The sequence below is a fragment of the Larimichthys crocea genome, chromosome XIII (assembly GCF_000972845.2).
Source record: "Larimichthys crocea isolate SSNF chromosome XIII, L_crocea_2.0, whole genome shotgun sequence".
Taxonomy (NCBI): domain Eukaryota; kingdom Metazoa; phylum Chordata; class Actinopteri; family Sciaenidae; genus Larimichthys; species Larimichthys crocea.
The window spans coordinates 12,588,403-12,614,962 of NC_040023.1; the positions used below are offsets into that span (position 1 = coordinate 12,588,403).

The 26,560-nt window shown below is 42.5% G+C and overlaps 2 protein-coding genes and 1 long non-coding RNA gene across 6 annotated transcripts in view; 2 read left to right on the forward strand and 1 right to left on the reverse strand.

Annotated features, from left to right (window-relative positions):
• LOC104935368 (venom phosphodiesterase 1) overlaps window positions 1-14,060 on the forward strand; it is a 24,307-nt gene extending 10,247 nt beyond the window's left edge. Inside the window, 17 exon segments of the mRNA XM_027286706.1 lie at window positions 79-188; window positions 1,001-1,066; window positions 1,164-1,236; window positions 4,657-4,765; window positions 5,535-5,657; window positions 6,652-6,683; window positions 6,774-6,901; window positions 7,269-7,338; window positions 7,440-7,527; window positions 7,749-7,921; window positions 9,451-9,496; window positions 9,744-9,898; window positions 10,440-10,575; window positions 11,876-11,953; window positions 12,054-12,186; window positions 12,845-13,001; window positions 13,516-14,060. Of these exon segments, the coding sequence (XP_027142507.1) occupies window positions 79-188; window positions 1,001-1,066; window positions 1,164-1,236; window positions 4,657-4,765; window positions 5,535-5,657; window positions 6,652-6,683; window positions 6,774-6,901; window positions 7,269-7,338; window positions 7,440-7,527; window positions 7,749-7,921; window positions 9,451-9,496; window positions 9,744-9,898; window positions 10,440-10,575; window positions 11,876-11,953; window positions 12,054-12,186; window positions 12,845-13,001; window positions 13,516-13,686 (1,848 nt within the window). The 3' untranslated portion in view covers window positions 13,687-14,060.
• Window positions 820-23,378, reverse strand: LOC113747312 (uncharacterized). 3 transcript variants are annotated; one of them, XR_003463550.1, is made up of 6 exons: window positions 23,286-23,378; window positions 5,317-5,484; window positions 1,887-4,006; window positions 1,709-1,740; window positions 1,562-1,625; window positions 820-1,085 (listed from the first exon to the last, which is right to left on the reverse strand). It is a non-coding gene; the product is annotated as an uncharacterized LOC113747312 (long non-coding RNA). The 3 variants fall into 3 exon arrangements; XR_003463551.1 differs by lacking the exon at window positions 820-1,085 and having other exon boundaries at window positions 1,155-1,625; window positions 1,887-2,046; window positions 2,198-4,006; XR_003463549.1 differs by lacking the exon at window positions 820-1,085 and having other exon boundaries at window positions 1,155-1,625.
• On the forward strand, window positions 22,945-25,601 carry tnfrsf11b (tumor necrosis factor receptor superfamily, member 11b). 2 transcript variants are annotated; one of them, XR_003463537.1, is made up of 5 exons: window positions 22,945-23,105; window positions 23,353-23,743; window positions 24,770-24,952; window positions 25,035-25,462; window positions 25,542-25,601. XR_003463537.1 is itself a non-coding variant. In XM_010751194.3 (4 exons), the coding sequence occupies exons 1-4, from the start codon at window positions 23,103-23,105 to the stop codon at window positions 25,352-25,354; spliced, it is 897 nt and encodes a 298-aa protein (XP_010749496.2). In that variant the 5' UTR covers window positions 22,945-23,102; the 3' UTR covers window positions 25,355-25,535. The 2 variants fall into 2 exon arrangements, 1 of the variants encoding a protein (XP_010749496.2); XM_010751194.3 differs by lacking the exon at window positions 25,542-25,601 and having other exon boundaries at window positions 25,035-25,535.
• Window positions 25,602-26,560: the final 959 nt, after the last annotated feature.

Consider the following 26,560-nt stretch of genomic DNA (forward strand, 5'->3'; position numbering starts at 1 on the left):
AAACCGACACATCAGGTCAAGCTTCAGCTTTAACTTTGTCACTGGGCCTGTGTTGGTCTGTCCCGTTTGTCTTTGCAGATCTGGCACACAGCGCGGTACCAGGGGCTGAAGTCCGGGACTTTCTTCTGGCCGGGATCAGACGTCAAAATCAATGGAAGCTATCCCAACATCTACGAACCTTACAATGGGTTAGACTTCCTGTTTTTCAGGAGCATGCGGGATCACACACACACACACACACACACACACACACACACACACACACACACACACACACAACGTGAACGTTTCTGACTTTGCATGCGTGCGTGTTATGGCAGTGTCGGTTTCCGGGCGCTGATGTTTTGAGCTCTAAATGAAACACACTGCTGACAACTCATCTGTGGTGAACCAGCAGTTACACATGGAGTAACATCACATCAACAAGCCCATCCTGAAGATGTAAATGTGTTGTGACACTGGGGAGTATTTGGTGCAACAGGGAGATTAATGTGTGAGTGAGTCAAATTATTATGTTTCAACACGTTACTATTTTAGTTTCTGTTACAATACCCCCTCATCCCACATATACAAATATTTGGGAGGTATTTCTTCCTAACAGCCTCGAGGGTTCTAGGTGGATGGTAATGTTCTGAAGAAGAAACTAATATTATAGCAGCTGATATCACTGCCTAGTCCAGCAGCAGTCAGCCCAGCTCGGCGTCTGTCTTTCAGCCTTTTATTTCACCAAGCTCTCACCAACCACTAAAAGTCAGTCCCACATTTACTCTTGTCCGGCGGCTTCTTGCTCGCTCACTCTCTCCTTTTCTCTCCTTAGCTTCCTCCGTCAGCGTCCTCTTCACTCTCTTGTCAGCTCCGGTTCTGGCACAACACTGGCTTTGTTCACCGTCCACTCTGGGCTTGAAAACCTGTTTACCGGTGGTCCAAAAGTAAACACTGCCTGAGCTCCCTTAAAGCAGAAAACAGAGTCAGCACTCTCTCTCTTCTGTTTTTTTCATAGTAAAGTTCCATTTGAAGAAAGAGTATTCACTGTGTTGAAGTGGCTACAGCTCCCAGATAATGAAAGGTTGGTTGCTTCTGTATTTCTGGAAAAGAAGTGAAGGTCAATAAAAGTTTTCAGCATTTTGAAAGTCTCATTGATTTTTTGATTTTTTCCCCTTCAGACCAGATTTCTACACGTTGTATCTGGAGGAACCTGATAAATCTGGACACAGCTATGGCCCTGTCAGCGGAGGGGTGAGTTTACGGCGTAGTTATAAAAGTCTGAAGTCCTTCAATGAGTCCAATAAGTATCTCCATAAATGTTAAGAGAGCTTACTAATAAAACAATTACAATTACATTAAAGGAGTCTGACTCTTTATCAGCCTTAATGAATAGCTTGGAACGTCGTGTACTGACCACACCGTGCTAACCCGTGCATGTTTATTTCAGACACATTGTTCGGATGAAATCTGTTGACGGGCCCTTCATCTTCTGGTTTTAATGAGTGTTTGTTGATTCTGCCTGCACTGTGATCAGATTGCAGTCCACGCTCTGAAAGGAAACAGCTCTCAGATTTACCCCGGTCTCTGAGCAATGCTGCTGCTGGATGAGCTCCACTTGTTTTTCCTTTGTATGGGAAGGGCTGGGGAAACAGAAAGGAGGTCACTGATCACGGTTCTAATCATCTTAAACAGATGCAACAAAGGTTCTTTGAGTTTCACTGACCTCAGGTAATTCCCAACATATGTCTCTATGGTCTGGATGGAGACAAGAAGACACAAAGCACAACAACAAAATCAAAGGACGTTCACAACTGTTACGAAACATGACAATAGTGCTGTTGGGTGTGTTTCCCCTTATCTCAGTTGCTCCGTTATACTAGTATAAAATTACATCCACACACCTTTCAATGACATCATGGTGTCATTAACAATGACATCATGTTGTGTTGTGTGTGAACAAGAACGTAGCTGTGCATCAGCTCCAGACTGTGACGCTCGCTCCGGCTTGTCAAAGTGGTGCTGATGGATAGTGTTCAGCTGCAATTCATTGTGTGAGAGCAACTGCAGGAACATTCACAAAACAACAACAGATGAGTTAGATGGATAAGTTTCCCTGTGGCGTCATCATCTCTTTAGAAAACTGTCATGGGTGTGAGATTTGAACCTAAGGTGTGGTGTCTTTTTTGTAATTTTTCAGAATGTCCTGAAACACCTGGTTACGGTTTGTTGTTGGGGACTATTTTCAGTGGTGGATGAATCCACATCTGGTGCTCTAGTCTGTGGCAGCAGGATGTTGTATGCTGGTCGGAGCCCTCTGTAACTGAGGAAGGTGATATATCTAGCTTCATTTACATTTGTTTGGGTCTGTTTTCATGAGATTATCAATATGTACCCTGTTTCTGCTGAATAACTAAAGCTGTAGGCTCGGCTAGCACCCGAATGGGAAACCTCTTGCTGCTGGACTTGTTGGTGGGCCAGAACCAGTCAGTCTTGCCTCTCAAATCCAAATTTCTCTGCTTAGTGACAGGGACACTCTTCTGTATGCAATGCCATCCTTTGAGATGAGATGATATGAGATGTTAACCCAAAGTCCTGACTCATTGAGGTCCTCCATCCTCCATCTGGTCAAGTGATTATCCTCCAGCATAGTCAGTGTTTCCCTCCCTTTTTACCTCAAACTGATGCGTTGTGAGCGTTCCAGTTGGCGCTCCCAGCATTTGCAATGTTGGACTGTTGGTTGATCCAGAACTTTGGTTCAGACTAAAATATCTCAACAATTATCGGATGGATTGCCACAAAATTTGCTGTAGATATCCTAATTTGATTTCCTCTAACAACCACAAGCAGGTCAAAATTTTTGCTTTTCCAGTAAAATAGTTGTATCTCAACATCTACTGGATAGAATGACAGACAATTTGTATTTTACTTGCCGAATTGGCAATTGATGGTGGCCAGTTACTGCTTTGTTGTCTTGCTCAACACAGGAACAGCCAACCCATCATCAATGCAATCATCTGCATATTGATCCCTTTAATTTCCCGCATGTGTATTCAACACTCTCCAAATTTTTTTGAGGTCTCCTCCATCATTAGATCAGATGCAGATTTCCCGTGAGAAAACTTGTCCAGGGCTTTGGTTCAGGTTGCCTTAGTTTCATTCTAAAACCATCGAGTTGTGTTTGAGTTTGTGGACACTCGAGAAGCTTGTTAAAACCTGTTTTTGGAATTACGCATAAAACAACATAAAAGCATCTCATGACAGATGCTTCCAGCTGCTGAAACATCTACATGTCAAAAACTCATTAGGAGCTGATGAAGTTTATGTTTGTTAATGTGCCTCTTTGAGAGGGGGGTCTTTGGATAGCTCACATCCGTAGCAACCCAACACATGTTTATAGCAATGGCTCCAACAATGGATGAGTCACATCCAAGCAGTGAGGCTGTTTCCATACCAACAGTATCAAACACAGTCAAAGAGTCATTGACCTGTGGAAGTGTTGCGTTGAAGGAGAGATGGTACATCAACAGTATATGCTACATAGAAGTGGTATTGCATTTTTCTGTGATTGGATGGCGAGGAGTTCACTTCTCGTGTAAATGGCTCAGAAACCTGTCTGAAGAAGAAACGAAGGAACATGTGAAAGACCTCGGGATGCAGTTTAAGGAGACAGATGACACTGTAAAGAAATTGAAGGAGCGGATGACTGTACTCCAGGAGAGACAAGAGGAGGCGCAGAGGTACAGCCGGCAGTGGAACCTCCATCTTCTAAATCTCCCGGAGCACAGCAACGAAGATGTGAGAAGAGAGGTGATGGAAATAATCGCCCAGATTAATTAATTTCCCAGAGGAAAAGAGCAAACTTGGATTCCTGGTGGATACCGTCCACACAGTTGAAAATAAATCATGCAATTTACCATGGAGAGCTTCCCTCAACTCCGACGTGATGAAGAAAAAGAATCTACGGATGGCAGAAGACCTCACCTACGCGGAGAGACAAACTCTGGCCACTTGTTAAACAAGCCTGCGACGAAGGGAAAAAGAACAAATGGATTGGCTCAGTATAAGAATCACAGTTAATTATGAACAGAACACAGAAGGCATTCCCTATAAAATCTCAAGAATTTAGCTCAGTAATAAATTCCATTCCCAGCGGAATGATAGAATTCATGAAAAGCTATAAAAATCAGAATGTACAACATAAAATGATTAACATTCTTTATATAAACGTTGACATCCTGAGTGAAACATGCGCTAATAAACATTTTATTGTTTGGCATAAAGCCTGGCTTGTTCCTTTTAAATTCCTTGATCGATAACAAATATGCCTTTTGTAAAACTGAACCTGAAAATGTAACTCATTTATTTTATGGTTGCCCATATAGTAGTACATTTTGGAAAGAACCTGAGAACTATATACTGTGTAAAACAAAACAGAAAATCAGCCTTGACTTGGGTGAAGATCAAATCACATTTTATGACAAATTTATGCTGGAAACCATGAAATTCCAAAAGGTTCACATCATTTTTCCTGCAACTTTTCACGTTTCCTTTCCAACGAGTGAGATGAGTTTGACAGGCGGTGATGTCAACACTGTTGACAGTTGTGTGTAGTGCGATGTCTAACATGAATTATTACCGTTGATGATCATGACGTGTTTCTTTCTCCTGCAGTTGATTAAAGCGATCCAGGGCGTTGATAATATCATGGGCCAGCTAATGAATGGCCTCAAACAGATTGGTCTACATCGCTGCCTCAACATTATCATCTTGGCAGATCACGGTAACAAACAAACGTGTTCACTACATTGTCTAAAGCTATAAATCACAGAAAGTCGTGGATCACATGAGTGTCAGAATGTTTGGTATAGGTTAGCGTAACGCAGATCAGGGCAGATACCTCATCAGTCATGATATGACTGATCCAGTTTCTAAAGAATGAAATCCATTACAGAAAAAAATTGGACTGCTTTTATTCATATTTTATCAGAATTCAAAGCGTTTAAGCCAGGCATGGGGAACCACAGAGGGCTGCTGTGGCTGCAGGTTTACAGCCTGGTACAAAAAACCGTTTTGGTCTCAGTTGTCAAACTGTACTGAGGGTGAATTTATATACAACTCACCTGTTCAAATTATTTAGTTATGCAAAATTAAGACTGCAGCCACTTTGACTGACAGGTCAGCATTTTTGATCAGTCGGGCTTTATTCAGCCTGCCTCAGCTCCACCGATGATCCATATTTAGATTAGTCATGAGTTGGTGGAGGCATGGCAGAGTCACCACACTGAGCTTTAACACCTCTTCAGAAACCCATTGACCCTCCACGTTTTATACCTGATGTCTGTTGTCTGGCATGCTGCTGCTGCTTGGTTGGAAAGGAAACCTGCTGCCACACCGGCCCTTTGTGCCCAGGCCTGTTCTATGGCTGAATTCCTGTGAATTTAACTTTCAGCAGTTCCTCAGTATCCCCTTCACTGTGATGGATTGTCTTACTGCAGCGTTCTGGAGAATTAAAGAAAAAAAAGATTATTAACAGCTGATTCCTGCTGCAGGTATGGAGGAAACCAGCTGTGACAGGAAGGAGGTTCTGCAGAACCTGGTGGGAGACATCAGCAACTTCTGGGTCACAGAGGGACCATTTGGACGAATCAGAGCCAAAAATAAAGACACAGTGTGTGAGTAAACACACTGAAGCAATCAATGAGTCACACTACGGATCCTCATCTGAACTTTGCTCTTTTGTAACCTGCAGAGTGGTTCTCAAATCAGATTTTATTTGTACAGCCCAAAGTCACAAAGTCCATTTTCCTCTGAGGCTTTACAATCTGTACAGGGAGTGACACCCTCTGTCCTTAGACCCTCGGTTCCAGTGAGGAAAAACTTGCCCACAAAAACCTTTAACAGGGAAAAAAGGTGGAAGAAACCTCAGGAAGAGCCACAGAGGAGGGATCCCTCTCCCAGGACGGACAGACGTGCAATAGATGTCACGTGTACAGAACAAATCAACACAAACATATTGTACAATTACAATGACTGATAAAATGACAATGAATTACAATGACTGATAAAATGACAATGAATCACAATGACTGATAAAATGACAATGAATTACAATGACTGATAAAATGATCACAGTAGCAGATATGGCAGCAATAATGACAGTAGTAATATGTGTAGTGGGCGTCATGCAGGATCACAGCAGCAGCCACGATCCACGAGAACCTGCTGGACGACAGAGACAGAAACTCTGGGGAAGAGAGAGAGAGAATTTAGTAAAGGGAGATGTGACTGCATCTTCAACCAATACCGTGCCTGACTAGGCATGAGACAGAGTCAGTCAGTCGGTGTCCCCCTCTGGTTCTGGAATATGTTCATGAGCCTCCTAGTGATGTCACTAACAGTGTGGCTGCAGCAGCAAAACTGAGGTGGTTGTTGTAGTAATTACTGAGCATGTTTAGATCTTCTACCCACACCAACCTGTGAGGTCTACCTTCAGATTATCAGGATGATCTTGATTAAATAAAGTTGGATCAAGATCTTGTATCAGACTTTTTCATTTCAAACTGAAGAGGCAGTTTCATTTGTGTACTGGCATGGTTAAGATATTAGTGGTTCGGTATAAGTGAGATCTGGTGATGTTGACCTCGTTCTTTTTCTCCCTTTGGACAGTGGACTCAGCTGGACTTGTTGCCAACATGACGGTAAGTATTCAATGTTCTGATGATGATCATAGTATGAGAAATCAATCCGTGTTCTCATAGGAATGTTTTTTTTTGTTTTGGTGATGTCAGTGTAAGACGGCAGACCAAAAGATCAAGCCGTACTTGAAGGCCAACCTACCAAAGCGCCTCCACTTTGCCAACAGCCGGCGCATTGAAGATGTTAACGTCCTGGTCGATCTAAAATGGCTGTTTGAGAGGTACACGCATGCATTGGTCATCATGCAGATCATGCATTTGGAGTGTGGTTATATGAGATACTTATATACACACACATCATTATTATATACACATTCACACAGTCATAGTGTATTAGTCACAGTAGACGGTGGTTTGGGAAATATATTTTTTCCCCGCCGTAATAACCATGATGTCATTCTGTCTGGGGGGTTTACAGAGCAGTTACTTTAATTAATCTTATCTGGCCCTTCACAGGAAAGTCTAAACTCCCTTACCAATGTTTAATGAGTTCATTCCTTCACCCCCTTCAAGCTCTGCACACTCAGAACATTTTTTTTTTCATAAATCATGCTGAAACCTAAAAAGAAAACTGCTGTGTGCCCACAGGTATCCAGGATCTCTCACTTTCTGCTCTGGTGGCGCTCACGGTTATGACAACGATGCTGAGAGCATGCACGTGAGCACTGAGGGTTCCTGTACTGTTCTCTGAAACCTTAAATCGATGAGTAAATGTATCTCTGCCATTGCAATGAACTGAGCTGAACTCTTCTCTTGCAGGCCATGTTTCTCAGTTACGGACCCAAGTTTCAAAGTAAAACAGAAATCGAACCCTTTTCCAACGTCGAGCTGTACAACCTCATGTGTGGTGAGTTTGTGGGTGTTCTGTGACAACCTGCTATAAACATTAGAACAGACATGACTGTAATTTGTTGTGGTTTGGCTTGGAATACCAAAGTGCTCAGAGGAAGAATCACTAACCCAAGGACAAACTGAAGATTATCTACCAGTCACGACCTGCAGAGATAAGAAGATAGTTTGATGGATGGTGTGATTCATGAGATTATTCAGAGGATGTCTTCCATGCAGATGTGCTGCAGATTGCTCCCACTGACAACAACGGGACCCACGGCAGTATGAACCACATGCTGAGGCAGCCGTTCTATGAGCCAGCATCCCCTGCGGAGCAGAGCCCCCCCGTGAAGTGTCCGCTGGTCAGCCTCGACCCCGCAGACTCTCTGGGATGTTCCTGTACTGCCCTGGTATGTATTGAGTCACGAGGCTCAGTCAACCACAAGCCTATGAAATTTGTGTGGTTTGGGTCAAAATGAAATCACATTACGTAAATCATGTGACGGAAGTGATACCATGAGTCATGTGCCGTGGTTATGACTGTCACATAATACGCTTAGGTAACTTTTCTAACTTAAAATAAGTCACTGTTGCTGAATTTTGTTTTATGGAACAAAAACGACCATATCCTTGTCCTTTGGGCTGGATTATTATGATACACTGAGTGAGCGTGACAAAGCAGATGAGACGATAGGACAGACTCATTGCCCTAGTGATTGCAGATGTGAGAGTCTTAGTAACGAGGAGATCCTGGAAATCATCAATCTTTGTGCCAACCGACTCAGTGTTTCCAGGCGTCAGTAAACACAGAGTTGATGACCAAATCAACAATCGGTGTCAGTGCCGTGCTCGAGATGCTTCGATGGGTTCAAACTTCTTTCCGTTCTTGGCCCTTCCAAACAGTTCAGTTACATTTCACTGTTTCACTGCCAAATACTGATTTTCACACAGGTGTTCCATTCCTGTCAAAGGAGATGTTTATTATTCTGCTATTTATTATCGCTAAAGTTATAAAAACTTGAAGTGAATGCCAGCTTCACACATTCTCTGGTAGTCAGTGGGAAGAAGCTTTAGTCATTGTTTGTGTCATAATGTCATGAACCAGGCTCTCTGACATGTAATAACATTCTATGTCTGGTTGCTGCTGCTGACTCATCCTAAACTCAGATATTAAGTCTGTGATGATCTTTGAAACAGACATGGACATTAGATAAACATACTGAGCAGCATTTCCATGGTAACAGTTTGTGATGCCAGCTCACCCCTCACTGAACTATGGGAGTTTACAAGTAAGTTTGGCAAAGCTCCATCAACCTTGTACAAGGAGTTACCAATCACAAGGATTTGTTTGTGAAACCAGCGTCTGATATCTGCAGCACACCATGTACATCTTTATTATTAGGGATCTTTTTCTGTTTATGTGCCAAAAACAAGATAAGCTTTTTTAAAAAGCTGGAGCTGTTTGAGGATTCTAGCCAAAGATAAATAAATGTCGCCCACGACACAGCACAAGCAAAAAGGAAGCTGCTATGTTTGACCACATGCCTGGGATCCCTAAGGATCCTCTTTTTGGCACTCCCAACTGCTACTGTCAATATTTTTCTGTTGAATTCTTTCCACAAAATGTGCATATTTGTAACAATGTTGTGGTTACAGTTGTACGAGAGTCATAAATGAGTCATGCAACTAAAACACTTGATTCAATCACGGTTCTCGTTAATAAAAAATAAAAAAATCAAATACCAACTAGAGGAACGTGAGGAGACAAACTCTGATCTTCTGCTGCACCATCCCATCCACCTTCCACAACCTTACCTTCTACTACACAAGTCCTCAAGGACACAGCGCTCCCTGCATGGCCACTACTGTGTAAGGCAAACTATTACCTTCATTCATTTTTCAAATACAGTATGCTTTTTTCTTTTCTCTCTCTCTTCAGGGTGGAAATGATATCAACACCCGTCTGAATCTGACAGCAGACGAAGGTGAGCAGGTTCCATTATAACTTGACTGGCTTTTGTGTTTTCAGAAAAAGTTCTTCTGCACCTTAAAATGTCTTTGATTTCTGCAAAGATTTTTGGATTCTAGATCAGAGACACGAGTCTCGCCTTTGTGTGCTCGTCCGTAAAACTCCCTGCTGATTGCAAACACAAAGCGAACATGTCCAAAGTGTCCGTGGCATTTGTTGCACGTGGATCATGACGCTGTCCTTTTTTTTTTTTGGGCTTTCAGAGTCTGCTGCAGAGAAGAAGCACACCCCGTTTGGTCGTCCTCGGATGCTGCAGCCTAACCAGAGTTACTGCGTCCTCCACCAGGAGGGATTCATCAACGCCTATAGCCATAAAGCTCTGATGCCTCTGTGGAGCTCCTTCACAATGGACAAACCAGTAAGTGTGTCGATGAAAAAAAAAACTTTTCAAACGTTTAAAACCTGAACTCTCATCGACAAGATGATGGAGAGTCTTATCCTTTGAATTGTAAACGCTTTCAAGATAATGCTGCTCCTGATCACTCGTTTGCAGACAGCTCAGACGTTTGAGTTACACAATGTATTTGTCACTTTCAATTGGCCACGATGTATTTGGAAAAACAAATAGTTCCTCGGAAAAGGCCATCAAGTCTTTTCCAGTAACATTTCATGAAGTAGTTCCTAGGATATACAATGTATAGGTCTGAAGCCATTAGGTAACTTTGAACATTTTGAATGTGTCACTTTACTTTTACATGCACAAATATCCTCATATCCAAAAGCTGCTAATATCCAAGCCTTTCCTAGAAGCATTACCCCACATATTTTAATCAGAAGTGTGCTGTTTACATGACCGCTAATAGTGCAAAATCAGTGTGCATGTAAATTAGTCATTGTCTGGAGATGATTTGATGTTTCTGATTGTCAATTATAACTGCAGCAACACCCTTCTCCTGCAGATGGACTCGGATCCGTTGGATCCAGTGGTGCAAGACTGTTTGAGGCCTGATGTCAGACTGACGCCATCCCAGAGTCCGACATGTGACCAGTACAACAATGCTGGAAATCTTACGCACGCATTCCTGTACCCACCGAGTACGCATCACCACCCATCTCACAAATTATCTCATCCGGCCCTCAAACTGCTCACTGACTGGAAAACACACTTGGGCAGGGATCCACTGTGCAAATATTGCAATGAGTCAATTCCTTCTAGACTAGGTGGTGCATGTTCATCCAAGTAACTCTTTGATTGCATTAGATATATTTATTTTTATGCAAATGCACTCTACACTCATTGCGTCCTGGAATTTAATTATATCTTACCCAGCGCCGGTCCTGGCCACATTTGCGCCCTGGGCAAACCCCCCCAAGGCGAACATTTTCCCGTGCGCCCCTGGATGCGCCGTGCACCCCTGGAAGCGTGCGCCCCCATCGGTCTGTCCGACGCCCCCCTCTGCCTTGTCAACACCCCGCTCCCGGGGCGCCCGCTCCGCTAACTTAATGAGCGGTATCGAAAATTATCGAGGTTTTTTGCTTTTTCGGGCGTTCGTGCGGCCCCCACGGAGAATGCGCCCTGGGCGGCCGCCCACATTGCCCATAGCTAGGACCGGCCCTGATCTTACCCCTAAAATACACTGCATGCGGAAGGACTCCGGAACGACCTCACCACGGCGGCGGAGCTGATCCGTTTCAATGTTAGTCAAAGTGTCAGCTCTCACAGTCTCCGTCCCCGCTGTGTCACGGCTCCAGAATGACTGCGGCGTCCGGCAGCCCTCCGCAACACATACGCAGAGCTTCTATTGTTCACGGACACCGGAGCACGGCGCATAAATTCAGCACAGAGAAGACCGTGCGGGGGAAGGGAATCAGCTACAAAATGCAAAATAAAACCCTGGTTGATTTTAAAAATAAAATACTCTGTGTTCACCGGGGATCGAGTCTCATTCCAAGAACACGTCATAATGGGCGGGGCCGACCTGAAGTCAACAGGTGAGAGGTTTTCAGGCGTAATCATTGATGACACCTCACATCCTTTTTATAAGGACACCAGAAAAAAGATGCGGCGTGGAATGCCATCACAGGAGTCAAAGAGACTACAGATGGCAATATCGCGAGATTATGCGTGAATTCGCGAGATCCTGTGCGTTCTTACGACGCTCGGTGTCCGGCAGAGACGCACCAGTGTGCATCAGAAAACGGATTATGTGTGAGTTGGCATATAAAACATTTCACCAGAAATGAAATGAGCGTACACCCAAGGAGTCATTGTTTCTTTCCAGAAAAAACAATTCCACATTCCACTTTGAGAAGAACAGCAGAGGGTCAACACAAACACAGAACATCCAAAATCCACACTGAAGTTTTTCCTCTCTCCACTTTGCCAATTTTGCAGATCTGAACGCGACAGCGGATCAACAGTACGATGCTCTGATAATGAGTAACGTGGTGCCAATGTACCCCGAGTTTAAGAGTAAGTTGTTCATTAATATCACAGCAAAAAAAAAAAAACTGTGTAACCGACCTCTTCCCCTCTTCAATTCAACCTTCTCTCCACTCCTCTCTTCTTTTAGAGATCTGGGACTACTTTCACAACACGCTTTTAAAGAAATATGCCGTCACTTACAACGGGATCAGTGTAGTAACAGGACCTGTGTTTGATTACAACTACGACGGCCGGTTCGACACTCCAAGCCAAATCCAGCAGTAAGTGTTATGTCCTTAATTCTTTTATTTGTCTGCAGTTTCTTGGGCAGAAAATTGGCTGAAATGGTATGACAGCCGATCCCATCTGTTTTTTGTTTTGTTTTGTTTTTTGTTCAGAATAATGGGAGAAAAGGTGGGACAGGACAGAGAGCAGGATTGTGGTTGGTCGATATCAGAAGCCCTATGGAGAGGAAAAAGACTAAATTAAATATTAAGAAAGTTTGTATTGCCCAACCACCCGTTCTCTATTTACATAAAATGGTTCTGTTCTTTGCACACTATTAAATAAATGAGAGTCAGACATAGATACGAATTAATGATATTTAGTCCACATGGTCTGTGGTTCATTTTCATTGTTTTTGGGCCCCTTCGTCTAAAGATGCTCCAGCGTTCAAAGATATCTTAGATAACGGTTTGGTTTGAACTTCAGCTTCAGAAGTTGTTTTCGATGTTCAATGTTCAGTGTTGTAGAGGAGCCCAACCTCAACCCAGTCCATATTGTGAACCAGATTTGGACTGCATAAATATCTGCTGGATGAAGACTGAAACCAGAAGGTGCTTTTATAAAAAGGCTTTCATGGGTCTGGAGTCTTTTGTTTTATTGCTTTGACATTAACTGATGAATAAGACTCATACAACTGCTTTTGTGTGATTCCAGATTTGTGTCTGGCACCAAGATCCCCATCCCCACACATTACTTTGCAGTGCTGAGCAGTTGCAGGGATACAGCCCACCCCGTGACTGCCTGCGTTGGAGAGCTGCAGACTGTGTCCTTCCTCTTGCCTCACAGACCAAACAACATGGAAAGCTGCAAAGTAAGAAATCACAATCTCTCTCTTTTTGCCTATTCTCACAATCGTCCTCTGATAGTCACACCCAGACAAATCCACCAAAACATTTTAATCTCTCTCACATGAAACTGACTCCCTGTTCACTGGGTGGTGCTGAACAAAGTCTTGTTTTCATTCCCATGGTCTGACACACAGGAGCAGAAAACCACACATGTAACACACCAATACACTTCAAATACACTTCAGAAATGAAAAGAAAAGAGTTGATACTGATAAAGAAACAAAGAGGAGACCACCAACGACCAACAAGCTCAGACCTACAGCAGGTTTCATGGAAATGTGGCTGATAGATTGAGAGATACCATGAGAGGTAGATGGTTTGTTAAATGGAAATATTGGTGCTCGAGGGAAGGTCCAAGAATCATCCTCTGGGGACCATGATAGATACATATGTGCTTTTTGAACTATAGTGTTGGACAAACCGGTTGTTGATGTGATTGTTACATTTTTATCTGAACTTTTTGTTTTGCATCAACAGAGCACACTACCCGAATCTCACTGGGTTGAAGATCGCATGTGGTTCCATCAGGCACGTGTCAGAGACGTCGAATGGATCACAGGATTGGACTTTTACCAGGACAGCAACAGACCAATCCCAGAGCTTCTGAAGATGAAGACCCGCCCCACAGCTGCCATTCAAAGAAAATAATAAAAAAACTGCTTCTTACACACACACACACACACACACACACACACACACCAAATCACCAATCAGATTAATATTCAAAAGTATATTGATTGTTTTGGTCAACACTGAACTGAAGTTATGAATTACACAACATAGTTTATTTTTTTAACTTTAAAATTTTATGTGTGTTGTTTGTTGTTTAATCTTATTATATTCATATTGTCATGATTGCCATTGTTATTATTATTATTGTTATTATTTTGTTATTTCAAGCAAAGTCCGAATGAGACGAGATTGAGCGTCCATTTAAAGTCCCTGTAAAGACAATTCTGAGATTTCTTTCAAAACACATTAAACATGTAAGATAGTTGCTGAAAACATATGAAGAGACTTTAAATGATATATCACTGAAATGTGGAGTTAGAGGTTCAAACTGTTTTCAGGATTTTTGTGGGCGGTCCTTAAAGGGCGGCTCGATGACACGCTGAGGCCACCCTGAACAGAGACAGAGATGAATTCATCTCAGCTCAGAGTGTTTCAGAGTCAGTCGTGTCATTTTCTGAACTCATCGACACGTTTCAGTCGCTTCACAATGGCTTCAGCGCATTCAGAGGACACGCCCCCACAGTCCTGGAGCTGAGAATTCATTTTTACCTGATTTTGACACCTGATTTCATAAACTTGTTGATATTTTTGTCTAAATGTTGTATCAAGAATTATAACACTAAATGCCAACTAAATTCAAGAAATATTGTTTTTGAATATATCTCTGATGAGAGCATGTGAAGTTTGAAGAACTGTTTACACACGTACACAAGGTTAAATAACCAAATCTACTCAGTCTGCAAATATTTTTTTTGATAGCATTATCTCGAGATAACAAAGTTCATTTTCTTGTCATAACTTACCTCGTTATCTTAAGAAAACAAGAGGTCGTTTTCTCGCGATAACAGGATCACTTGTCACTGACAAAAGACTGAGTGTAATAGCAAGCGAGGCCTTTTTCCGCTTCTGTACAAATCAGATTAGTGAAGTCTAAAACACACACATCCTTAAGGGAGGGATCCTTAAGTGTGGTTTCATATGACTGGGCTCAGCCTTCAAGACGGAGTGGAGCTGATGTTCCTTTATGTGGAAAGGAGCCAGATGAGAACCTCCCTTTGGAGATGTTCCAGGCAGGTCCAACTGGTAGGGAAGACCCAGAACCTGCTGGTGGGATTACATGGCCCATCTAGCCTAGCTAGATCACTAAACCTTCTTGTCTTTTATTTTTTGTTTTTTCAATGAACTCTCACTCGATGTTCTTGTTTGGTTTGTGATCTCAATGGACCTTAAATGCACTGGAGATGCACGTCTGTCCATCCTGGGAGAGGGATCCCTCCTCTGTGGCTCTTCCTGAGGTTTCTTCCACCTTTTTTCCCTGTTAAAGGTTTTTTGTGGGCAAGTTTTTCCTCACTGGAACCGAGGGTCTAAGGACAGTCACTCCCTGTACAGATTGTAAAGCCTCAGAGGAAAATGGACTTTGTGACTTTGGGCTCCACAAATAAAATCTGATTTGATTTGATTTAATTTGATTTGGAGACTTCACTGGCCTCCTCTGCATGCAGGATCGCCTTCACTGACGCTGCAAGGAAACTAATTGCGTCAGAGTTGAGCAATTCCCGGCTCATACTTCCCCACATGTGTGTCCATGGATTTAGATTCAGAAGGTCAAGGAATGTGTGGGGATGTGAATGTCTGAATTTATGATAAGAACTGACATGTGGAAAACAACAACTGACTCTACTGGGACCTTTTCAAGATTTTAAGATGAAGCCAGATATGCAGAATTTCATATTCATCTTTTTAATGAATCACTTGTTCAGTGTGTCCATGTTAAACAGACTTTTTGTGTGCCAGATTGAAGAAGCTGAACCCTCATGAGGGCAAAACAAGCACAGCAAGGTTTGACTTGTGAGTCTGACTTCAGTCTGTGCTGCAAAATAAGTTTTACAGCATAAACAAACTCCTCTAGTGAAAGAAACGTCCCACACAACTGTTCTGGTAATGTTTACCGATGATCATTACGTGACGTGATTTCAGCGTTGTTGTTGACAGTGTCTTTGGAAACTTTACGAGGGAAATAACTGATGAATTTATACATGTAAAAGTCACCATTACCTGCCTGGTCCTCCATACCGACACTACAGTTTGTCACTTTCCACGATGCACTGTGGGTCAGGATCTTTGTCGCAACGCAATCTGACAGCATCCGCGAGATTAAACAGAGAAGACGATGATGGTGGAGATATTTTTTGATTTGATATTTTTTGATTCACAGATGAAAACAACTTCTTAGGTCGGCCTGGTCGCTTGTATTTCAGTAGAGCATGTTTCCTTAATCTGTGATGACAGAATACAATAAATAACTATAAATATATAATATATAAATAAATATCTCAACTCTCAATGTGGTGAGACCGAGTTGACAGCATCTCTGCAAGGGGAAAAACAGTATAAAGGTCTGGATCATTACTCCTCCACACAAGGGCCTCATATATGTATACACATAACCACAACAGTGTAGGTGGTCCGCTGTGCGGAGAACACACTGTTTACTTGAAACCTTTTTGGCTGAGAGAGCCATGAAAGCCACATATTTAAAAAGCCATAGAATATTTTTTAACACTGAATACAAATAAATGCATTTTTAAGTATTAAAAGTATTTTAATTAGTATTAGGTTATATTTATTTATACAGTATAATAATTTATTCTTTTTAATAAATACTGAAGCTAACCGATAATAAATAAAATACTTCTTAACATTAATGCGCACTCACGTCCTGCTGTGAACTCTCCGGTCGTCAGCTCATCAGCAGTTTCTTGTCCGAGCTGTTCTGTATCGCTAAAGCTGAACAAAATAACACGAAACACAGCTGTTTACTCTCCTACTGGTTTTAATTGGGACATTTTGCCACAAACTTAAAGACATTAAACGTACTTAATTACATGGCTTACTTTGTTCCGTCTGCGAGCCAGATGCAGTCATCGGCTCGGGTCAACGATGCAGATGAGTTCCTGTAGTAGTTCACGGGAAATTAAAGTCTTCTCCTGGAAGGAATTCAAGTTTATTCAGTACTTAAGTCCAGACTGCATCACTGGAACGTTAGTGAGTGTTTGACTTCAAAGGCTGTGTCAGATAATACTCTGCAGTGCTCCAAATTTAACTCATTGGAAACATTCAAATAACCTTTTAATGGCACGTCAAACTGAAGCTGCCGTGCTTACCTGAGTGGGACTGATGAATTTTTTTTTGAGTCTTGCTCATTGTCCACAGTCAGTGACTGTAACGTGTCAAAGGAGGACCGATGACATTTCTTTGAAATAATGTTTATGGAGCGCTAATCTGTTTTCCAACTTACGTCACCGTCGCTTCTCTTAATGGACGAAGCTGTGCATTCGTGAAGGACGGACTGCGACTCACATCCAGTTAAAAAAGGATGTTTAGACGACAAAAGCACTTCAGGTGAAGGTCATGTTTGAGTGCAACGTTAAACATGCCGTGTCTCGTGTCACCACATTTTGTAATAAACCGAGAGTATGATGCTGCTAGTGGCTGAAAGTAAAAATGTATTCAATGGATTTAAATATTTGTAGATTCACTCCCTGGTTTCATGTTGACCATACAGACCTACGGTGGGTGCATCAGTGCAGGAAAAACATGAAGGCTCCTCATTTCAGTAATATATCGTTCAACTATTTTACATGTTTAACGTGTTTTCAAAGAAATCTCAGACTTCAAATAAACATTTCAATACATTTTTTTTATGTGCCTGCATATTTTTTTTAGCCTACCTATTTCCTTTGTAATATTTTCTTCCTTTATTTTTGTACCTACTTTTGTAAATTGTATAATTCCATATTTCTTTTCAAATTAATCTCTATTTATTGAATTTCTTTTTCATTTCATGATCTATTTTGTAAAATCCCAATTCCAAAAAAGTTGGGACGCTGTGCAATGACGCAATGATCGGCAAATCACTTTAAAAATGAGCTCATATTTTCCATGAAATGATAAAAATTATGTTCTATTGGGAATAAAATATGGGTTTGTGAGATTTGCAAATTATTGCATTCTATTTGTATTTACATTTTACACAGCGTCCCGACTTTTTTGGAATTGGGATTGTATTATGTATAACATCATGACATTTATTAAACACATTTGCATTATTTGGCTACATGTACATGCGATCGTGCATGTGCTGATCTTACAGAATGATTTTCTTATCTTAGTCCAGAGGTTTATTACTTTATCGCCATGTCATGCTGTTTATTTAGTCATCGCCTTTCTGACGTTTTCCTCCTCATAAAAGCAATCACCACAATTTAGGTCTCACTAACTGCACTGAGTGGCCTTCCCATCCGAGCTGCTTCCACTTAAAAGGCTCAAAGTGAAGCTGAACACACGCAACTGATTACACACTGAGGTTAAGTACACTGAGACGTCTGGCCTTGTTTGGTGGTGATGATGCAAGGAGCGGAGTTTCTATTTCCATCGCACGCAAAACCTTCCTGTGAGGTGTCCCAGGATGTTTGAATGTGTCTTCTGTTTGCTGTTGCTGGCCCTGAACTGCGCATGAATGTGTACAGCAACAGTAAACTCCATTGATAATGGCTCAGATAGGGGTGGGCGATATATCGAATGTACTCGATATATCGCGGCTTGTTCTACGTGAAATCCGACACAGAATCAACATAATAAACTTCCGCACGCTTTCAAAATAAAACAGTTCATGTAGCTTATCACAACTTCACACCAACGTTACGTCATGACCGGTGGCACCAGGTGATCAAAGATCGATCAAAGCGTCTCAACATGGACGATGAGAGACTGATTGTTGAAGTGGAACATCACACAATCATTTATGACACAACAGAGGCTTTTTATAATCTCCTCCACGTCGGAGAAGCAAAGTCAGCTGTTTGTTGTTGTTGTTTTCTTTATACACTGTTTATCGCGGGGTCTCGCGTACGTCCAGGATTCTCGTGTGAATGCGGACGGCTCGCTACGCTGCCAAAACGCGCCCGGTGTGAGTTGACACAGCTAAAACGCGGCACAGCCGTTACTAATCTAATAGAAGGGTCTACTTGAATCATCATACTGATGTTATTTTTTGCATCAAAGGGTTGAATTTAACATTCACAGTGATTTACAGGAGAAATAAAAATATCGAGATATATATCGTGTACTGCGATATAACCTAAAAATATCGAGATATTGGTTATAGGCCATGTCGTGCAGCCCTAGGCTCAGACATAAAAAACACACTGTGTAGCAACCCCTCCCACTCTTTGGGGTTTTTCCTGAGGATAAGCTACACCTGATTCAACTTCCCCAGAACGCTCGGTCAGGCAGTGATTCTGTGGCTGGTCTGAGGTCTTGCTACTGTAATAGTGACTCAGCTGTGAATGGTGTGCATAGAAAAAAGTGAAAGCGGAAAACCACTGCCCAGATTTCTATGAGCGAACTGCAGTCATAATGAAACATGTATCTTACTGTGGTGTGGTTTAGCATGAGACTCTGTTTATGTTTTTGCTTTAATATTATTTTAACATTGTTTTATAGTTTATTATTGTTTTTATATTGTTCTTTGTTTTATATATGTCTTACTTCATGTTCTATTTTATGTACAGCACTTTGTGTCAGCTGCAGCTGTTTTTAAAGGGCTCTATAAATAAAGTTGAGTTGAGTTGAGCTCAGTCGGTAGAGCAGCCGCCCCGTGTACGAAGGCTCAGTCATTGCCACAGCACCACAGGGTTTGAATCCGACCTGTGGCTCTTTCCTGCATGTCATTCCCCGTCTCTCTCACTCTCTCTCTCTCTCTCCATATTTGCTGTCTCTGTCAAAAAGGCGAGAAAAGAATCTTATAACCAGCGTTACCATGGCTACAGACAGACGCTGGAAGTAAATAAGATATGTCTTCAGTGTGAAAACTGGTTTTCATATTACTCAGTGTTGCAAAATGATTTGTACTTATTTGGATCCCTCCTGGCTGGTACCATGGCAACAACTTCTCCTCTACTTAGACACAAATCACAGTTGGAGTGATTCTCCCTCACAGAAAACAGAATATAGATTATAGAACATACCATGACCAAAGTCTTTTCAATGCATCTTGTGAATTTCGCTGAAAGCCGACCTCATGGTGGGGAAGTCAGTTCTGATTTCAGGAGGTCCGGAGAGAGAAAGTTCATGTTGAGGTTCTGCAGCATCGTCGTGTTTAAGCTGCATTATAATTTAATTACACTTTTAAATTATTTTATATATATATTGAAGCAGCATTGTCATTGTATCAACATCCGCACTGTGTGAAGTCAACGACTCAAATCAAACAAAGAAAGCTATAATTCAACGTCATGTCAACAATATTTATTTTCAGATGAGTGCTGGGGTTGAGCGTCAAAGCATTACAGATACAGCGAGGAGCAGAGCTGTTATAAGCCAACTGAGGTGGATCGGGCATCTGAACACGAGGATCCTTTGGGGGTTTTATGGGCAGGTGAAACTGAGGAGACAGACCCAGGACTCACTGGAGGAGTTGTCCATCCAGCCTGGGAATGCCATTGGATCTGCCTTTTTGTGAAAACTGGAAAACCCTGAGAGCATACCTGCTTAACCTGGAACCACCGCTGCTGGATGGATGGTTACTGAATGGTAACTCATCTGGCAGCTATGTCTGCCTGAACTTATCCGTCTCTAAACAGCGCCACATTGTCTGAACTCACATTACCTGGAAGAGGAGTTATCAAAGGAGTTATTCTTTATAGCGCCTTTCATGCAAGAAGGGCCACATTTTACACCATAACTAAGAGGAATGAAAACAAACTCACAGACTGAGTAATGGTGAGTAGGTGAGAAAGTTCCCAACACTGTCATTCTGGCCTGGAAAGGCTCAGTGTCATCACAGAGTCATTAGAATAACACTGTCCATCTGTGTCAACCTCAGAGCTGAATGGACTACGAACATGACTAATATGTCATATAACAATAAACTTATATTGTATAAAAGAGTAAATATGTCTCCTACAGAGATCTGGCCTCACGCACAGAGACTTAAAAGCTGATAATTAATTATCTGCATCGATTGCAGCCGTTTTTAAGTCATGAATTAAACACAATGAAAGAGCTGAACGAGGATTCTGCGGCAGTCAGAGATATAAGATCTGTTCTGATGCATTTCTTCTGTGAGCAGTGAAAACTGTTACTGTTTAACTCTTAATGTACAATGTTACAACATTAGTGCAACATTTAAACTATGCTCTATGATTTAATGTCATCAGGTTTTTCTGGACTAAAGGAGGACTCAGACGCAGAGAATTTACCAACTGGGTGGAACTTTAACTCCAACACTGAGTGACTCAAAGAATAGTCTATGAAAATTACACTAGAGTCAAAATAAAGATACGTTTTCAAGAATATACTCTACAAAACAAAACCTCCTCGAAGAGGGAAAAAAAACAGAAAAGCAAAGAGGAAAAAGTAAACAGAAAATCACAAAAGCTAAATCCGCTACAAAACTGAACACGTGGGGAAGCAAGGTAGATCAAGGACTGTGGAAAAGACTGCCTGGGGTGAACGAAATAAACGAAACACTCAAAAGACAAAAGGAGACGCAGACAATATATACAAAGGGTAATGGGGAACAGGTGGAGACAATCATACCAGTGACACATGAGGAAGGGCAAGTGACCTGAAACGAGAGGAGTTATCTTTCAAAATAAAACAGGAAATGACAAGACAAGACAAAAACCCAGCTTGATCTCACCGCGTGACATTTTCTGTCTTCTGTCTCGAGTGTGAATTAGATAAGTGGACTACATCATGAGGAAATGTACGGTGTGACTTAAATGTCATGCAAGTCTGTTTGTTGACTGGTTCTAGAATCACTCTCTGAAGTCGACGGAGGTTTGGTTTTTGACGTTGGCATCGAGTTGGTAGTGGACCGGTTCAAGATGTGGACTGTTAACTTCTAAAAAAATCGTCCTTCAAGATCACCTTCATCTCTCTTCGTGGTTGAGTTAAGTTAAGATTATTCTGTTGACTCATTGGCCTTTGGGAAACGGCCACTACACATGGCTGAAGAACCCTGAAAGTGGCAAAACAGTCCACTACATTTTCCCTGAGCAAAGCTCGTCATCAGAAGCTTCGCATCCAATTAGCTTTTATGTTTCATAACGCCCAGTACTCTGAAATGTGTGTTGTTGTTTTCAACAGGAAACCCACTATTCAATATTTTCAGAAGAATTCAGATCTACATTAAGAATTCAATGGGTCAACATCAAGTCTACCTGAACTGTACCTGAACACAACACTGCAGATACCATCACGAAACTGCCTCCGTATATGAATTATGAAGTATTACAAGCAGAGATGTGAAATCAAAATTCTTGTTGGATTTTGTTATCAAAGATTTTTTTTGAGTAACTCCATTTAAAACACAGTTATTGATCGCCTCTAAACTCTTCATAAATATATATGTTATCATTCAAAAAAGAAAAATCTAAATATTTGCTTTACAACATCAGTCAAGTGATTCCATGCGCCTGTAGACAAACACTGTCCGTCCACTAGATGTCAGTTTTAAACATCAGGATGTTTGTCAGGACTCGGTCAGTGCTGACTGCTTCAGGACAAAGTGTGTGTGGGTGTGTACTCACAGTCTCACTGCCCCAAGGCATCAGACACACTTTATGTGTATTTAAAATACATATACTGATTTAACAAATATGACTTTAAAACACTAGAGGGATGAAACGATGTCACTTTATATTTTGATTAGAATAAAGAACTAAATTAAAAATATGTATTTTATAAAAACACAATATTTCCTCTCGAGGAGCATTATTAGTAATTCGATTACAGTAATTTAAGAGGAATAATCCCAGGAAAGAACCAAACTTTCCAGATACTAGACAGAGCTTCTTTTACTTTCACTCTGAGGACAGAGGACGTCTGTATACTCTATAATACAGGGTTTCTAAATATGACATTTAATCTGATTTACACTCCAACTTTTACTTTAGGATTAAATTCAGCTCACTATCTCCTTAGAACTGAAATCCTGGTCTCCTCTTCAGAGACTGATGAAGTTTAATTTTAGATTTGTTATCAGGGAGACAAAAAAGAAACCTCGTGATCAGCTGTTGACAGGCGGCCTGTCGTGATAGGGGCTGGCCACGCGCGTAAAGACGCACATGACATTTTTGGTAAACTCGTAACAGATGATATAACTCTTCATACCACTGGCATGAGTCCACGGCATTCCCATGAAAAGGTTGCCTCTGATTGATGGACATGAATTTAGGGGGGGGCGAGTTGCATAATAAATAGAGGTGGAGAGGCAGTGAGAGCACCACCCTGCCTGACGGAGCTGCAGACACAAACAACACACCATGGTAGGTGGAGGAGGGAGCGCAGCAGCAGCAGGAGGCGGAGGAGGCATTCCTAGACTTCACACACATGTTATTTTTTACGTAACATGACCCGACACGTGTGTTTGCTGAGGGTTTGATGCTTTTTCTGCGTTTTTAGAGTCAGATGAATTGAAGATCAGGGTTCGTGTGTGTCTCACTCACCTGCTCCAGGTGTGTTTCTTGCTTGCTGTTCCTCAGGTGACACAGTATTCCTCTGTCTTCCTTCCAGATATTCATGACATCGCTCTTCCCGCTGGTGCTGCTGTCCATGCGCACCGTCGCCGCGTCGCCTCGCACCTTCACGAACACGGACCCGAACACGGGGATGTCCGTGGTGTGCGACAGCTGCCCACCGGGAACCTACCTGCGCGCACGCTGCACCTCCACCAGTAAGAGCGACTGCGCCCCGTGTCCTTCTGGCTCCTTCACGGAGCTGTGGAACTACATCCCCAAGTGTTTGCGCTGCGGAATTTGCGGCCAGCATCAGGTGGAGAAGACGGCGTGCACTGCGGACAAAGACTGTCAGTGTGAGTGCAAACAGGGATATTACTACAAGAAGAAGTTCGACATGTGCCTCTGCCACAGCGAGTGCCACTACGGAGAAGGGGTGCTGACTAAAGGTAGGTCTCCATCAGATACAGGGGGGCATGAAGGGGGGCGGGAACCAGTCCCTCAGGGTCAGGGATCACGGAGGGTGGTGGTGGTGGTTTTTATGGAGCAGAACTATTTAAAGGTGTTCTGTCCAACAAGAACTAACTTTGTACATGTTGTCTAGATTCTGACCTGGTGAGAGGCGTGGAGGTAAATCCAGAGGTTTCCTCTCACTGGTGATACATCTGATCTGAAAACAGACGAGCGTTATGTCTAAGGTGGAGTTAACCCCCACTACATCCTCGGCTGGTGGCTTCTAACCCGGACAAACAGAATTCAGACCTGTACCTGACATTTAATGATCCGATGAGCCCCTGACAGCAGCAAAGAGACTCCAATACCCACAATGCATGTATCCTCTGCACACTGCTGACTCCAACAGTGCTTCCATTGAGTTTAGTTAAAAACCTCACCAGCCGTCTCAGGTCTGCACATGCTGCTTTTGCTGCAACCACTCAACTAACTGGGTTAATAACTGAATAATGTCTAAAGATGAGACAGACTTTATTGATCCCAAGCCGAGGGAATTCACAATATCCATGATGGATTAGACAAACACTGTGAATTCAGGAGTCTCTGCTGCCAGCACGGAAATATAACGGGGCCAAAGCAGCGTTAAAAGATGAGCCGAGTTGCTGATGTGTGTGCATTTTAAAAAGGTGGAGTTAAATAAATGCCAGGCTCAGCAGCAGGATACCTCTGGACTGATCAGTGGAATAAGTTCAGGCATGTTTAAGATCGCCCCACTGAGGCAAACAGTGGCAACTGCATCTATGTCGACAGTTTGCACTGAAACAAACCTCTGCACAATGTGACCTGTCTCTTTACTGCAGGACGGTAATGAGACAATGCTGCTGCTGTTCTGCTCTCAGATGTAATTCCCAAAGTGGGTCATGTTTGTTGGATGGAAACAAAGGCTCTGTGTGGCTTTGCGGTTTTGTTTTAATAAACTCAGAAGAGGTCCTTTATTTAAAAGAAATGCACGTCTCCTCCAGGCACGGCCGACGAGGACACGGTGTGCTACAGCTGTCCAGATGGAACCTTCTCCAACACAGTGTCTGCTCAACACAACTGCACGGAGCACAGGAACTGCAGCGCTTCAGGGCTGCAGCTGGTGCTCCGAGGCTCCGCCTGGCACGACAGCGTGTGTGCGAGCTGCGAACACGGCACGACAAAAGGTAAGTCACGTCCTTCTGAGACATGAGCAACAGAACAACATGTTTCCTCATCGTTGCTGATTATGTTCCTCATCTCTTTCAGAGGGAGCCGACTACCTCCGAGAAATCCTCCCATCTTTCTTTGTCCACCAGAAATTGTCCATCAAGCGCCTGCGTCGGGTCGCGGTCAAACTCCCGTATGAGGGCAACAGAAGACCAGCAGTAACTACAGACCTTAACCGCTCGGCTCTTTATGAACAGATCAACGCTTGGATCGCTTCTGCCACAGCGGCACAGATCCGTCAGCTTCCGGAGATGCTGACAAAAGCGGGAGTGAACGCCGGCGAGAGACTCGAGAACAAGCTGAAGAGGATCAACACACAGCTGAGCGAGCGGTGTGTGACGAATGAGGTGGAAGTTTAAAGGGAGCTGTTCCAGATGAACTGTCAAACTGAAAAGTTGCTGAAAGTTTACTCATCGATTTGTTCTGACAGGAACCAAGATCAGAGATCACATCTCTCCCATTCTGGCTTCTTTGCACTGGCTACCTGTTAAATCTAGAATAGAATCTAAAATTCTTCTCCTTACTTACAAATCTCTTCATGGTCAGACACCATCATATCTAAAAGAGCTCATAATACCTTACTACCCCTCTAGAACACTGCGCTCTCAGGACACTGGGTTCCTTGTGGTTCCTATAGTGTCCAAAAGTAGATTGGGAGCCAGAGCTTTCAGCTATCAGGCTCCTCTTCTGTGGAACAAACTACCATTCTGGGTTCGGGAGGCAGACACGGTCAACACTTTAAAGAGTAGACTGAAGACTTTCCTTTTTGATAGAGCTTATAGTTAGGGCTGGCTCAGGTCATCCCTTAGTTATGCTGCCATAGGATTAGACCCCCCCCCCCCTGTAAACATACATGTCTCATTAATCATGTCACTAACTAAACTTCTTCCCCAGAGTTTCAGTCTCTGTCGTCCAGCAGGTTCTCGTGGATCGTGGCTGCTGCTGTGGTCCTGCATGACGCCCACTACACATATTACTACTGTCATTATTGCTGCCATATCTGCTACTGTAATCATTTTATCATTCATCGTAATTGTACAATATGTTTGTGTTGATTTGTTCTGTACACTGACATCTATTGCACGTCTGTCCGTCCTGGGAGAGGGATCCCTCCTCTGTGGCTCTTCCTGAGGTTTCTTCCACCTTTTTTCCCTGTTAAAGGTTTTTTGTGGGCAAGTTTTTCCTCACTGGAACCGAGGGTCTAAGGACAGAGGGTGTCACTCCCTGTACAGATTGTAAAGCCTCAGAGGAAAATGTACTTCATGACTTTGGGCTCTACAAATAAAATCTGATTTAATTTGATTTTTAGATCAACTAAGTCAATCAACGAGCGGACCAAGCTGGGTAAACCGCTCCGCCACTTTTTACAATTAGTTGAAGGAGACTAATAGTCAATTAGAGGAATAGTTTATTTACTTGTATCTACAATGACCTGATTACCATTTCATTACCAGCGCTTCTTTCTTTTTAAAATGGACCAAACAATCCTTGATCGATTTGTGTCACCTAGCTTGAAATGACCTGCTCTCCTGTGCAACTAAATTTAACTAAAAAGAATGAATAAA